This window comes from Zingiber officinale, chromosome 1B (genome assembly GCF_018446385.1).
Source record: "Zingiber officinale cultivar Zhangliang chromosome 1B, Zo_v1.1, whole genome shotgun sequence".
Taxonomy (NCBI): Eukaryota; Viridiplantae; Streptophyta; class Magnoliopsida; order Zingiberales; family Zingiberaceae; genus Zingiber; species Zingiber officinale.
This window is the reverse complement of record NC_055986.1, coordinates 113,424,184-113,439,150: the sequence shown is the minus strand read 5'-3', so window position 1 is coordinate 113,439,150 and position 14,967 is coordinate 113,424,184. Positions and strand designations below refer to the sequence as shown.

The 14,967-nt window shown below is 35.7% G+C and overlaps 2 protein-coding genes across 2 annotated transcripts; one reads left to right on the top strand and one right to left on the bottom strand.

The window, feature by feature from the left end:
- The first annotated feature begins 11,457 nt into the window (after positions 1–11,457).
- Positions 11,458–12,711, top strand: LOC121973154 (expansin-A1-like). Its single transcript, XM_042524741.1, has 3 exons — positions 11,458–11,606; positions 11,706–12,006; positions 12,120–12,711. The coding sequence occupies exons 1-3, from the start codon at positions 11,465–11,467 to the stop codon at positions 12,421–12,423; spliced, it is 747 nt and encodes a 248-aa protein (XP_042380675.1). The 5' UTR covers positions 11,458–11,464; the 3' UTR covers positions 12,424–12,711.
- Positions 12,712–12,743: 32 nt separating this feature from the next.
- Positions 12,744–13,875, bottom strand: LOC121973167 (myb-related protein 1-like). The gene is made up of 5 exons (XM_042524746.1): positions 13,778–13,875; positions 13,618–13,707; positions 13,392–13,543; positions 13,241–13,310; positions 12,744–13,166 (listed from the first exon to the last, which is right to left on the bottom strand). Exons 2-5 carry the CDS (start codon positions 13,672–13,674, stop codon positions 12,801–12,803), a joined length of 645 nt encoding a protein of 214 aa, XP_042380680.1. The 5' UTR covers positions 13,675–13,707; positions 13,778–13,875; the 3' UTR covers positions 12,744–12,800.
- Positions 13,876–14,967: the final 1,092 nt, after the last annotated feature.

Below are 14,967 nucleotides of genomic sequence, written 5' to 3'. Positions count from 1 at the left end.
GATTTCCATCTGCCTAGCTTCACTCACTAGGACTTTCACCTGGCTTCACTCACCAGGATTTCCATCTGCCTAGCTTCACTCACTAGGACTTTCACCTGACTTCACTCACCAGGGTTTCCTTCCAGTCAGGTATACCTACTTGACTCTTCTTCATTCACACTGATCAGTCCCTGATCAGAATCTCCCCATATGAATAACTGCACCTGCATTGTCCATGTGTCTACATGTATTGTCAAACATCGAAACTATGACCAAGACTCAAGCTTGGTCAAACCAGTCAACCTTGACCTAAGGGATATTGCACCAACAACGGGTTCGAACCTCGACCGAACCTATTTATTTTTTGAAACTTCCTCTTTTTGGTAAAAATACCAAATGAACTCCAAAAATTACATAAAAATACTTTAAATTTTTTTAAAAATCTCTAGAATATTTCTAAGGCATTTCTAAATATTTTTAATTACTCTTAGGACTCAAAATGAGGAAATTTGGGTTGTTACATGCATTCACTAGCTTAATTCCAAAGCAAATTCTTTATAGTTTCTTGACTAATATTGCATTGACATTGGGAGATTTTAATGTTGTATGTTCTCACTTGAGTTGTCAATTGATTCAGCTATTATGTCTGAAATCTTTAGTTCAAGTTTAGTGAATGCATGGAATCTGAATTTTATTGTTGCTAACTTGTTGAGATTATCGTGTTTCATGAGAGCTAGAGTTCAAGTTTTGTGGATTGGTTGATTGAGTTCCGGGTTTATTTCATTTAATTCGGTGGGAGATATCTTAATTGATTTGAATTTGATCTCTAGAGTTTACTAAAGAAGAGCTTAATATTGTTTGATTGTTAGTAAAATTGTAGAACATTTCTATTCCTAGTTAGCATGATTTATCATTCTTAGGTTACATAACTTTCATATATTTACTTTTAGTTTAACCAAAACCAATTTCCCAAAGTGTGATAAGAAAACCCAAAAAAATAGTTTTAAATCTAGAATTTACACACACAATTAGTATTCCCTGAAAAAAATACGACTTGAGACTCCTTACTATAACTATACCCTTGAGTTTATATGGGTTTCAATAATTAAAGTAATTTGAAGTGTCATGTGACATGCAAAATAGTTAACATCAAATTTTGACGTCATTGTCGGGGAACCACTAGTAGTGTGTGTTTGATTTTAGATTGTGCATAGTTTCATTTTCTTGTTTTGCATCCTATTTGATTTTATTGAATATCTACTTGTATTCTCAGTTTGACTTATTTTTATGATCAGGACTTCAAAAGACAAATTATTTGAGTTAGATCCAGAGATTGAAAGAACTTTCAAGGCTTTGAGAATTTAGGAGAAATCCTCAGAAGTTTCTAATAATACTTCTTCACACTTTGATACTTCCATGGAAGAACATAATAGGACTCTGAAGGAGCTTGCAGCTCCTGATGAGGCATTCAAGTATTCATGTATCACTTATCCAGATTTAACAGGAGACTTTGAGTTGAGATCGGGACTGATCCATTTGCTATCCAAATTTCAAGGATTATCTGGAGAAGACCTAAATAGACATTTACATGAGTTCCATGTTGTTTGTTCTACCATAAAGCCATAGGGTATTTCAGTAAAGGATATCAAGCTAAGGGTTTTTTCATTTTCTTTAACGGGAGTAGCAAAAGATTGGTTGTACTATTTGCCATCTAGATATATTGCATCGTGGATTGATATGAAGAAGAAGGATTTCTTGGAGAAATTCTTTCCAGCTTCAAGAACCCTAACTATCAGGAAGAGTATTTATAGGATTCAACAAGTAGTGGGAGAGACACTGTATAATTGTTGGGAGAGATTTAATAAATTATATTCTAGTTGCCCTCAGCACCGGATAAGTGAGCAATTATTAGTACAGTACTTCTATAAGGGTTTGTTATCTATAGACAGGAGCATGATAGATGCAGCAGCAAGAGGAGCTTCAGTAAACAAATCTCCAGAGCAAACTAGAGAGCTTTTTTCTAATATGGCAGAGAATTCACAATAATTTAGAAGTAGGACATTAACTGCAAGAAGAGTTGAAGAGATTCAAATTGTTTCTAATGAACAAAAGGAGACAAGGAACTCATTGTTGGAGTTAACATCTTTGGTGAAACAATTGGCATTGGGCAATGCTAGCCAAACATCTTTACTTCCAAATATACAATTTCCATATCAATCAAGGGGAGTTTATGGTATTTGTTCGAGCCAAGATCATAATTCAGAATTATGTCCCAATCTTAATCAAGATAAGTCATTAGCAACATTTTCTAGAGCTCAATTTACAAAATATGATCCTCATTCTTCTATTTATAATCTTGGCTGGAGAGATCATCCAAATTTGAAATATGGAAATGCATTCTATCAACAATCAACTTCTAGTCAGAATTTCTAGCAATCTTAAGGTTTTCAGATACCTTTTCAACCTGCTCAGAATTAAATTTAGCATAATCAATATGCATTCCAGCAGCAGCCGTATCAGCATCATTTTCAGTATAATCAACAAAATCAGTTCCCATTTCAGCACAATCAGTAACAACAGAATTTTCAGCAAGGGCATAATCAAAATTAGCAAGCACTTTCAGCTCCTTCAAGACTAAGTTTGACTCAAGGAAGCTCCAACACTTCAAATTCAGATGCACATTAATCTAAGATGGAGGAAATGATGCAACAATTATTGTAGCAGCAACAACATCAGCAAAGAACTGATTCTACCTTGCAAAATATTAAGAAGCAGATTGGACAATTGGCTTCCAACATTAATTAAATGAAAGCTCAAGGATCAAATCAATTGCCTTCTCAATCAACACGTAATCCTAAGGGTATTGTTAGTGCATTAACTTTGAGAAGTTGAAGACAAATTTCAGGTGAGGATTTAAGAGGAACTGATGTTGCTGAAAAATTTCCAGTGATTCCTTTTCCAGATTCCAGCATCCCTCGAATAGCCTCAAACAACCATGATTTGGACTTTTCAGCAGTTGACTTCTATCAAAACTCAAGCTCAACCCCCATTCATATTGATCCAATGATTTTAGTTCAAGAACAAGAGAAGAGTCGCATGAATCCGGGAAATTCCAGCAGCTCCATTCCAGCTAAACCAGTTGCAATTCCAACAGAAAATCCAACAGTAATTCCAGCACAGCAAGTTGTCGAGCCAAATATTCGTTTACCCTTTCCTCAACGCAAAGTACAACTAAGGAAAAATGTAGAGGAGGAAAAGGCTAGAGAATTTTAAGAGCTTGTGAATTTATTTAGCAAGGTGGAGGTAAATGTTCCCTTACTCACAATGATTAAACAAATTCTCAAGTATGCAAAGTTTTTAAAGGATCTTTGTGTACATAAAAAGAAATTGAAGGGAAATGAGTTGATTAGTATGGGAAAGAATGTATCAACACTTATTCAACCAGTACCTCAGAAATGTGAAGATTCTAGAGTATTCACTATGCCTTGTGAGATTGGGAGCAATCTATTTGAGAATGCTATGCTAGATTTGGGAGCTTCAATTAATGTCATGCCAAGATTAATTTTTCAGGCTTTAGGGATTGGACCATTACAACCTACAAGGGTTGTTATTCAGTTAGCTGACCGCAGTCAGACTCATCCAACTAGAGTTATTGAAGATATATTAGTTAAGGTGAGAGAACTTACTTTTCCTACAGATTTTCATATCCTAAATATGGAGGGAGACTATCTAGCCAATAGATCCTCACTTATTCTTGAGAGACCATTCCTAAAAACTGCAAGGACAAAGATTAATGTTCATGCGAGCACACTTTTTATGGAGATAGGAGACACAGTGGTCCAGTTTAGTATTCTTGATGTCATAAAGCACCCAAGAGAAGATCATTCTATTCTTAGTATGGATATCTTAGAGGAGTTGAGTAGTATGGATTTCTTTTCTGATATTGATTCATTTCTAGATATTTCTGATGATGTTGAGTGTGAGGATTATTCTGCAGCTTTAGAAGATACTTCAGACATGGGAGTATATGCTAATTCTTGTGGATTAATGTCGGTTGAGAGATGATTTATACGTAGGAGATTGCTTAGTAGAAACACTACCCCTAGGATCACCAATAGGAGAAGATTTATATGTAAATTGCTAAGATAAAGCAAAATAAATTTTTAACTTTCTTGTTAGGGCTATTCACCCTCCCCCCTCCCTCCTCTAGCCGGCCTAATGTAGACCTTCAATTGGTATCAAAGCCCAACTATTTAAGAAGGACTAACTGCCGCTTAAAGCAAAGAAGACAATGGTCGAAATAAGCATCCACCCATCAAAGTTCGAGGGAGAGTTCACCGTCTAGAAGCGTAAAATACAGGTATCTTTTTAAACAAATTTTGAAATTTTGCTAACTAGTAAATACGGTTTTAAAGCACCAAAAGATGAGAACAGAAGAGAACTAGAAGAATTCTGATAGAGCAAGAAGAACATAACAAGTTCACAGCAAACAGGAAGGTCGAATTCCATCTCCTGTGTGTATTGCCAATTCAGGAGGGTAATCGGGTAGGCGCCTATGACTCTGCAAAAGAGCTCTGGGAAAAATTTCTAGAGCTTCATGAAGGGACCTTCGAAGCGAAGCTCGCAAGATGGGACTTGCTTCGGAATCAACTGACGAACCTTTGGCTGAAAGAAGGAGAGTCAATTGCCAAACTACACGCTAAACTGAAGGAGCTGATCACCAGACTCACAAATCTCAAAAAAATGATAACGAACAGAAACTCCCTAAGGTATGCTCTTAATGCTTTCCCGAGGACCCCGGATTGGACATCGATAATCGACTCCTAGTACATCTCTAAAGATCTAGAGATAAGTATGTTAGAAAGCTTATTTTTATATTAGAACTTCATGAATCTAGATGCACAGGACTAAGAAAGGAGTCAAGTCAAAACATCATCCTAAAAGAAAAAAGGGATGAACCAGACTCTAAAACTTCTCTCAATGAAGATGAAAATGAAGAAGCCTTTTTGATGTGAAAGTTTTCAAAAATTTTAAAATCTAACAATTTTGACAAGAGATGGGCAACAAAATATTTTTGGAGTAAAAGGAAGGTTTGATGCTACAACTCCTAAGAAGAAGGATATATGAAAGATAACTACCCAAAGTTGAAAAACAAAGGAAAAGACAAAAGGACAAGCAGATCCAAGTACAAGAAGTTGAAAGCAACATGGGACGAGTCCTCATCCGAGTCTAAGCTAGAAGAATACTCTGGGTTAGCATTGATAGTGAATCACCAAGAAGACAATGAAAGCTCGTTCGAAATAAGCATCGATGAAGGGGAAGATAGTCCCGGGGAAGGATCCATTGTACGCAGCCTTACTCTACTTTTTGTAAGTGGCTGTTTCTAGGATTCGAACCCGTGACCTTTTGGTCACATGGTAACAACTTTACCGTTGCGCCAAGGCTCCCCTTCATTATGATAAAGTACTAAAAATGAAAAATTAAAATATAAGATAAGATAAAAACATTAGAAAAGAACTATACATGTTCAAATGTTGAGAATTTAAATTTTTCAAGACCTTAATTGATATTTTAGAATTCACAAGGATTAAATTAGCAAAGTGACACGAAAATATATTCTAAGAAAATATTTGATTAATCTAGTAGGTAAACATCTATATTGGGTTCCTAAATCTACTTTAAACTATTAAATTATTTTTATATGTATGCTTAAATTGAATTTGCATTAATTATTAATACGTTTGATATAATTAATTATTTCGTATACCTACTATTCATGTTTTCTGTTGAATTACTTTTTTTTATGCACAAATGGATTATTTGTTAGTATAAAATTTTTTTGATGAGTAATTAATTTTTTGTGAATTTTTGTTCCACAAACTAAATTTTAAAATTAAAATATTTTGGAAAACTTTTTTTTCATAAAATATTATGTTCTCTATCTCTAGAAAAAAGTTTTAACATTTTTCGACCGTTATCTGAATTATTATAATTAAAAAAATTATTAATTAAAAATTTTCAAAAAAATATTTTTGAAAATTTTAATTTTTTTAGATAAAAATTATATTTTATTTGCTTAGAAAAATTAGTAACAATTTTTTATAACAAAATCTATTTTTGAGCCTTTAATTTAGAAAATGATTATTTCTGCTCAAAAATATTTATTTTGATCAAAATAAAAATATATATTTTGTAAAACATTTTATTCTAGTCTGAATGATTTTGTTTAATATTGACAATTTTTTTGAATTTTATATGACTTAAAAATAATTTTTAAATTATTTATGGTAAATATAAGAAATATCTCTTAAAAAATATTTTATATGAAAAATATTTTAGTAAAAATATAGAAATTTAGATATTATGCAAACAGATACCAAAAATTTAATTTTTGATATGATTAAAGGGGAAGAATAACTACATGTCAAGTTTAGGGGTTGGGTTGTAAACAAGCCGAGCTGAGCCGAGCTTTGGAGTGTTCAAGCTTGTTTGATAAGGTAATCAAGCCGAGCTGAACCGAACTTAAAATAAACTAAGCTTTTGAAATGAGTGTTCAAGTTTGGCTTGGTTTATTTTTTATGTGCTTGAGCTTGTTTGAAGCTTGGCTTGAGCTTGGTTCGTTTAGATGTTATCAAGCTCTCAATTCAAGCTTGGCTTTAGCTTGGTTTGACCTTGGTTCGTTTAGATATTATCAAGCTCTCAATTTAAGATTATTTGATTGTTTGAAATTTTTAATTGTTTAATTGGTTATTGAGCTTGATAATTTAAATCTATTTATTTATTTTATTTTATTATTTATTTATCATATTGAAAAGAGTTTTATTAATGAATATGGTTCATGAACATTGTTCACGAACGTTAACGAGTTAAACACATATGTGTTCAAGCTTGTTTGTTTAGTTTAACGAGTTGTTCAAGGTTGTTTGTTTAATTAATCTTATGTATATTGAATGAACATAAACAAGCTTTTACCAAACCGAACACCAAACTTGTTCATGAACGCTTGGTTCATTTACAACCCTATTTAGGGGGAGGTTTTTTGTTTAGTTGTCACACTTACTTAGTTGCAATTTATCTGTCATTTATCTATTTAATTTAAATACTTTTTCTTTTCACTTGTTAGTTTAACCCTAATCTTAACTCAGATTGATGCATATAAAAAAGAGGAAGATTGTAAGTACCCGAGATTAATTTTGATGTAATCAATTGAGTTAAGTTAGATCATATATTTTTTGATGTCTTGTATTTAAGTGTGCAAGAATTTACGAACACAAGAAGTTGAACGGAAGATGTCGGAAGCGAGAATGATGGCACAAGAAACAAGTCGACAAGCTTGGTGCATCTGAAGGATGAGAAACTGCGGAAGAGTACATCGGCGGATGAGAAGGGCGTGTGTAGAGCATTCGAAGGGCAAAAAGCCGAAGAGGAAGCTTGCTGGAGAAGAAGATCGAAGCTCAACTCCGGACGAACGTGAAGGAAGTCTAAACAAGTCAACTCTAAGGTTGACTATTTGAGTCAACAAGACATGAGGCGCCTCGATTGTGTGGAGGCGCCTCGAGCACAGGCGCGAAGGCAACTCGGTCACAGGCGCGAAGGCACCTCCGAAGCCCTTGGAGGCGCCTCCAACGTGGTTGAGTCATTGGTCAACCGTTGCCAAGCAAATAAAAGTTTATTCGCTTGGAAGCATCTTGGATCCTTTTGGAAGCGCCTCCAAGCAATGGTAACTTTTTCAAAATGCTATAAAAAGTCCCCTAGAGCTAGAAATTATTCAACAATCATTGTATTTATTTTCCTAGCTTTTTCTGAGCATCCAAAGTCTATAAAAGACTACTCCGTTTGTACAAAAGAGATTTTTTTAGTGGACCTTTCAACTGCCTTAGATTAACAACTATTTAGGTTGTAACCAAATAAAACCTTTTTGTCCTTTTCTTGTTTTATATAATTGTTTCTTTTTATGTTATTAACTTAAATTATCTAATATTATGTCCTTGTCAAGATAAAAGTAAGAGAAATTTTTAACATTATTGTCAGAGCTACTCACCCCTCTCTAATCGGCCTAACGTGGACCTTCAGGAGGTTCTATTAATATCAATGAGCATAGACGTAGATTGATAATTTTTTAACTTGCAACTATTTCATTAGCTCTAATTGTGTTTTTTAGACCACAGATGTGAGGAAGAAATCTTCATCCATAGAAACTTTCACCAAAAATTTTACAAAAAAAAATAAGTCTTGGATCGGGGCTAAAGCTAAAGCAATAAAGATTTGAAATAATTAAAAATATATACATTTATAAATTATTGTTACAATAAATTTATTTTAATTTTATTCATATAATATAGGATAAATATGATGAGCTCGAGATAGCATAGAAGAGTTCATATGTTAGTGAGGAAATTTAATCATCTGTTAATAATAATTTAGATTTATGGCTGAAGGTGAGTAGGAGACAGAAAGGGGAAAGGATTTTGGAAATGAGTTTATTAAAAAAAAATTATAGAATTTCTTGTAAATCCTTTTCCTCTCACTAGTTGTCGAATTCATCATATTTTAATTTAAGATTTGACAATAAAATCTTTTTTCATTGAAAAATTTACGACAAAAACGGATTAGTCATTAAATTTGAGAAGAAAAAAAAATCGTCTTAAATCTGTGTTTCTCAATTCTGTGATGATTTTTATTTGTTATAAAAGAAAATAAAATTTATGGCAAATTTACCGTGAATATATATTATTTTCATAGTAGAATTTATTTCATCGTAGATTTTGTTATAAAATTTTTTTAACAATTTTTTTAGTGGATTATGTATCTTTTATTTGATATATAATAAAAATAAAGGTAGGTAAAGCTTGTGTCCATGAATCCCAAAGTGGAAGGTTGACAGCCATCTGTTATTCCTTTAATGTCGTGCGGTTGCCACGTGTGACCGACACTCTCTCATCGCCTTCCTCTCCCACCGGACGCCACCTTCCGTTCCCCTCTTCCTTTTGAACAAATTCAAGGATTCGATTCCTAAGGCAACGTCTAAAGCCCACGAAACTCTCTAGGAAATTTACCAACGTAAAGTCAAATGCTGCTGAACACTCTTCCACATGCATGCATGCAGCAGATATCACAAACCCTAATCCTCTATATATTATTATTATTATATATATAAAAGCAAACAATATCCCATACTAATTAATTAGCTTAAAGCAAGCCCCTGTAAAGCTAATTAAGACAACTAATTATTACGATAAAATATATCATAATTACTGTGGATTTTATTCCTGAAACTGAGATGATGAGTTGATTAGCTAGATGTGTGCTTTAGGGTTTGGTCCCCCACTGGGGTCGGTTAGGGTTTGCATGCCATCATCTCTCTCTTGTTTTTTTTTTTTGTTTTATTTTTCTTTTTTGTTACGAAAGTATGTTATGGTGTGGGGTATCAGATTTTTATTTCTGATAACTTTTTATTTTCAACTTTATGTATGTATTTCTATTTTCTGTAGGAAAAATAAATTAAAAAAAAACTATATTAAAAACAAAAATTATGCGAGTTTCAAAAACCTGTGCACCTTGAAATCTGTAAACCTAAGAAGACAGGCAGGCAATTAGGGTCAAAGTCAGTATTGGAATTAGGAAGGGAAAGATAATTTTAGTTTTGTTACTGAGTTGTTCAGTTTCAGTTCATTGTTTATGATTCTTTTCTTCCACCTGTCCATCTCTCTTTTTTTTTAAAAGAAAAATTATAAAGAATTTTCCTTTTTATCCTAAAATTTTCCGAGTGTTTTCTCTTTTAACTCCCAAGTTAATAAAAATAATTTTTAGCCCTTTCATTACGGAAAAACTTTACAATGACAGAAAGTGATATAGTTCCTCCCTAAGAGCACGACCCCACGTCTAGGGCTGTAAATAAATCGAGTCGAGTCAAGCTTTGGGATATTCAAACTTATTTAATAAGATAACTGAATCGAGGTTAAAATGAACCAAGTTTTTGAAATGAGTGTTCAAACTTGGCTTGATTTATTTTTTATAAGCTTGAGCTTGCTTGAAGCTTAGCTTGAGCTTGGTTTATTTAGATGTTATCAAGCTCTCAATTCAAGCTTGTTTGATTGTTTGAAACTTTTAATTGTTTGATTGACTATTAAGATTGATAATTTAAATTTATTTATTTATTTTATTTTATTTTATTGTTTATTTAGCATATTGAAAAAGAATTTTATTAATAAATATGGTTCGTGAACGTTGTTCACGAATATTGTTCACGAACGTTAACGAGCTGAACACGTATGTGTTCAAGTTTGTTTGTTTAGTTTAACGAGCTGTTCAAGCTTGTTTGTTTAATTAATATAATGTATATTGAACGAACATAAACAAGCTCTTACCAAGCCGAACATCAAACTTGCTCACGAATGCTTAGTTCATTTACAGCCCTACCCACATCAAATATAAGTAAGTAAATTGAAGGGGATATTTTATCTTAATGCACTAACCTTTTATACGAGAAAAGTCAGACATTTAATAAGATTTTAGAAATTGATTCTGATATTTATTGGAGTAAATATTCATATATACTAACTACACCAACATGTGAGGGCATTGAAAAACTTTATAATCTGGTAAAAAAAATGATTCACTCGTCTCTAGCGTCTTCGTCAATCCATCACTAGACCGACATGGATAACTACTAGTATTAATACAGTGGCTAAAATATGAGAGAAGACATGCTTGAACGCGCTAAATTTTGCCCTTATGATCTAATATGACAACATCCACATCTTAATCACCACATCATCCTAAAGAGACTCACCGAGTTTTGATCCTAAAATATAATATGACAATAGCTCATACCTGAACTACTGTACCTTCCGAGAGGACCTCAAAAAATTTTACAATGGTGGTAAAGATGAATACGTTCGTCCCCAGCGCCCCCGTCAACCCGTCCCAAAATCAACACAGAGGAGGTAAATCACAGACGACTACTAACCTTTGAAATAGTGACTAACACATAAGGAAGACATTAAAAAGCCAATCACTCACTCAATTAAATTGAGCCTTGATTTTTAGATAAACCAAGCGCAAGCAACTCTTACAATCTACAAAATAGTATAAGCTCGTGTTGAGTGAACTTGATTGACGCATCCACGTGCAAAAAAAAAATTGAGAGTTTACCTGAGCTACCAGTGTATTACTATGAGCGTTTATGTATCTCATAGGGAAATTAGGGAGAACGTCCATCTATAAGCGTTTATGCTACCGGACATTCAAAATACGCAGGATAAAGATATACAGAATATCAAACTCCTATATATATCAAAGATGCCTTTTAAAATTATGATGGATAAAAATGCAATTTACTGAACTTCAGAAAATAAAATGAAATTTAAAAGTGATTTTTTTAGATTTTTTTAGAGAGAAAAAAAATCAAAATCAAAATCTTCCTCCATTGAGATCTATAAGAAGATTTGCCTGTCACTCACTTCGCTCCTCATTAATCGTCGCCATGGAGTCCCTGCTTGGTTTCTCCCTCTGTTCTTTCCTCCTCGTTGCCAGGGTGCTTCATGTTAATGGAGCCGTCACCAATGGCGGATGGTCCACTGCTCATGCTACCTTCTACGGCGGCGGCGACGCCGCCGGAACGATGGGTAAGTCATCACACAATCTTCGCAAAGTTCGATTTTTTTCAGTTCAATGGCATCAAGATCTGATTTTGATTTGAGTTTTGACGATCGCGGAATTCACAGGAGGAGCTTGTGGGTATGGGAACCTCTACAGCCAGGGCTACGGCACCAACACGGCGGCGCTGAGCACTTCCCTGTTCTCTGGCGGCCGGAGCTGCGGCGCCTGCTACGAGATCAGGTGCGCAGGCGGCGGTGGATGCCTCCCGGGCGGCGCCTCCGTCGTCGTCACCGCCACCAACTACGCCCTCGCCGCCGCCGACGGCGGCTGGTGCAACCCGCCGCGGCAGCATTTCGACCTATCTCAGCCGGTGTTCCAGCGAATCGCCGAGTACAAAGCCGGCATCGTCCCCGTTCAATTCAGAAGGTGAAAAGAAAGTGCTAAAAGATTCACGAACACAATTGAAACAAACGCAAAATATTTTTAGAACATCGAAAAGAAAAGAAAAATTCAATCAATCATGTCCAATTTTGTCGCAGAGTGTCGTGTGTGAGGAAAGGGGGGATAAGGTTCACGATCAACGGCCACTCCTACTTCAACCTGGTGCTGATCACCAACGTCGGCGGCGCCGGCGACGTGGCGGCGGTGTCGGTGAAGGGATCCAGGACCGGGTGGCAGGCGATGAGCCGCAACTGGGGCCAAAACTGGCAGAGCAACAGCTACCTCGACGGCCAATCACTGTCATTCAAGATCACCACCAGCGACGGCCACAGCGTCACATCCGCCGGAGTCGCGCCGCCCGGATGGAGCTTCGGCCAGACTTACGCCGGCGTCCAGTTCTGAACAACTCAAACCTCACATATCACAGCAGAAGTAGGAGTTCAATAAACGTATACCGTCGAGGCATGCACAAGCTCTGGGCTCTGTTTTGAAATGGCCCCGTCGATTTCCATGCCTTCACTTCATCGATTTGCAGTAGCTAGTTAATTTTTCTTGTCTTTCTTCTTCCTTTAAATGTCGTATCGTTGTGGTTTTTTTAAGTTGATGGAGAAGAAGAGATGAATCATGAATGCTTTTTGTTTCATGTCATCTCCAAAACTGTAATGCTGCCAACTACTTAATTATGTTTTTGGAGAGATAATTATATATCAATCCATAAAAAGCATCTAAAACACAAATTTTGATTCAACATTCTCCATAAATCATCTTCTATTTCACTTTCAGTTCAAGTCAATTTTGCTCTCAATTGCACCTTCATCATCATCTTCATCCACATTGAGATCGAGTTTTTCAGTGTCAGCTTCTGCAGCAGCTCCTCCTCCTCCCGAAATAGAAGACGAAAATGGCTTTCGATTCGATTCTCGTTCCTTTTGTAAGCCTTCAGATGGTGTAAGGAAACTACTGTTGGAGTTGGGAAGAAGATCTTCAGGAACTGGAACTGCATTGCTTAAGCATCCATTTGAGACTGCACTGGAGACCAGTTCAGAGAGTTGATTCTGCTTCCCTAGTGCCTCTTGAGCCTTCTCCAGCACCGACTGCAAGTACTTCCCCTGCGCCTCGATTCGGAGTTGTAAATGCCTCTGAACCTTTTACAAGTATCAGTTTGCAACATCACTGAGCTGCAACAAGTTTGAAAAATGGTAAATTCCAAGTCATTTACCTCCAATTGTTCTTGTAGCTGTCTTTGCACTTCAATTTGCATTATCAGTGCTTCATTTATCTGAATAGGCCTGAAATTGACAGTGTCTTAGTTGAAGAAGATGCATCCATTTTTGAATCATTATAGTACCTAATTTTCGATGCTTCCTTACCTATTCGGCTGTCGAATGATATCAGTTTCGCTCGGTCTCTCTGCTGCAACATTGTGTCTTATTGAGACAGTCTGATTGCAAATTGGGATGCTGCTCTTACCACTCTTACTGCCTCCTCCAGTGTGTGCCTGAGCTTTGCTGAGCCTGCACTTCTACAATATCCAAACAAGAGAAACACCATTCTTTGAAGAAGGAATTAACAAATAAATTGTGAAGTTAGTCGAACCTGAAGATGGCTTTTGAGGTGATACAGCGTCAGTCCAGGAATTCCCATGAGTCTCATGATTGTTTTCGGTGTAGCTTCTGCAAGACGATGCTTGAACAACAACAATCAGTTCTCAGGGCAAGGAGATTGGGTTTTTGTGTTTGAATGAATGAATACTTACTGTCTGCTCCACCAAGTTGATTAACTGCTTCTATGAACCTATCATGGAGCTCAGGTGTCCACTTCAGCCTCGGCTTCGCGTCGGTTGACAAGAATAATCCTGACTCATCAGGAATGCTTCCTCCTTGAAGCATGTTGAAGTCTTGGTGATGATGATACATCTGAAATAGTAAGGCCGTCAAACAAAAAGGCAAACATTTCTTTGCTTTATTTTCTCTTTTCTTTTCTTACCTTATGTGTATCGGATCCTTGATCTAGGTTGAATTACGGGTGTGTCGTATCGGTGAGTAGTCGAAACGGATAGCTTCAGGACATGTCTATATAAGCTCAAGTGCTTCTCTTGCAGGTGAGAGTTGGCACAAAGCTCACTTTATAAGGCAAATTGCAAATGCAAATGAGAATTTGGAATCATTTGAATAAACCACCCGTAAGTCGATCCGATCTTCAGAGCAACTCGAAAAGAGATCTAGTCCTTGATTTTCAGTTCTTAAGGACTTAAGTTGGCACTATATTCTTCAGAGGCAATTTTTTTTTTAAGCTACCAACTTTAACTAGTTGTATGTGCAGAAGAATAGATCCTTAAATATCTATTCTTTGGCTAAAGACCGATAAAAAAAAATAATCAAAGAACCATATACTTGTAAAGAGAATTTTGAGACTGCCATCTTTCCAGGTTACTGAATTCTAAGAAGCTGAACATCGAACAGGCTTGTTCGATTCGAGCTCAGATTATTTAATTAAGCAAGTTTGAAGGTTCTCTTTGACTGGTTAGCAACAGCAGAATCAGATACATTCTTTTATATAAACAACTGAAGGAATATGAAATGAGCATGAGATTCCCTTTTCTCTTCTTGATACTTTATATTCGGCATTCGATCATTGTCAACAGTGGAAAGGAGATGAGAAGTTATCCATTTACTCGAAGCCAATTGTCGATGTGAGATCCAACACATGAAATAAGTATCATCCTTCCTTCTGTTGTCGATCAAGTTGAAGCATCCCGTCTTTCGAGTGCCATCTGTTCATATGATTGTACAATCTGGCAGTCGAAAAACAATCTCTGCGAAAGGCATCATAGTTTGTGAAATTTCTTGAATGTTTCACAGTTGTAAATGAAGCAGGCCTGGCCTATTAGCTAGGATGGATATGATTCTCACGGAACAAGTACTAGATTTGCAAACACTAAATTGA

Excerpts from the sequence above, each read along its gene's own strand:
- LOC121973154 (XM_042524741.1), top strand. The coding sequence starts at position 11,465 with ATGGAGTCCCTGCTTGGTTTCTCCCTCTGTTCTTTCCTCCTCGTTGCC. Across the intron at positions 11,607-11,705 it reads CGACGCCGCCGGAACGATGG|GAGGAGCTTGTGGGTATGGG; the intron begins GTAAGTCATCAC and ends CGGAATTCACAG. Across the intron at positions 12,007-12,119 it reads GTCCCCGTTCAATTCAGAAG|AGTGTCGTGTGTGAGGAAAG; the intron begins GTGAAAAGAAAG and ends ATTTTGTCGCAG.
- LOC121973167 (XM_042524746.1), bottom strand. The coding sequence starts at position 13,674 with ATGAGACTCATGGGAATTCCTGGACTGACGCTGTATCACCTCAAAAGC. Across the intron at positions 13,544-13,617 it reads ACCTCAAAAGCCATCTTCAG|AAGTGCAGGCTCAGCAAAGC; the intron begins GTTCGACTAACT and ends TGGATATTGTAG. Across the intron at positions 13,167-13,240 it reads AGCTACAAGAACAATTGGAG|GTTCAGAGGCATTTACAACT; the intron begins GTAAATGACTTG and ends TACTTGTAAAAG.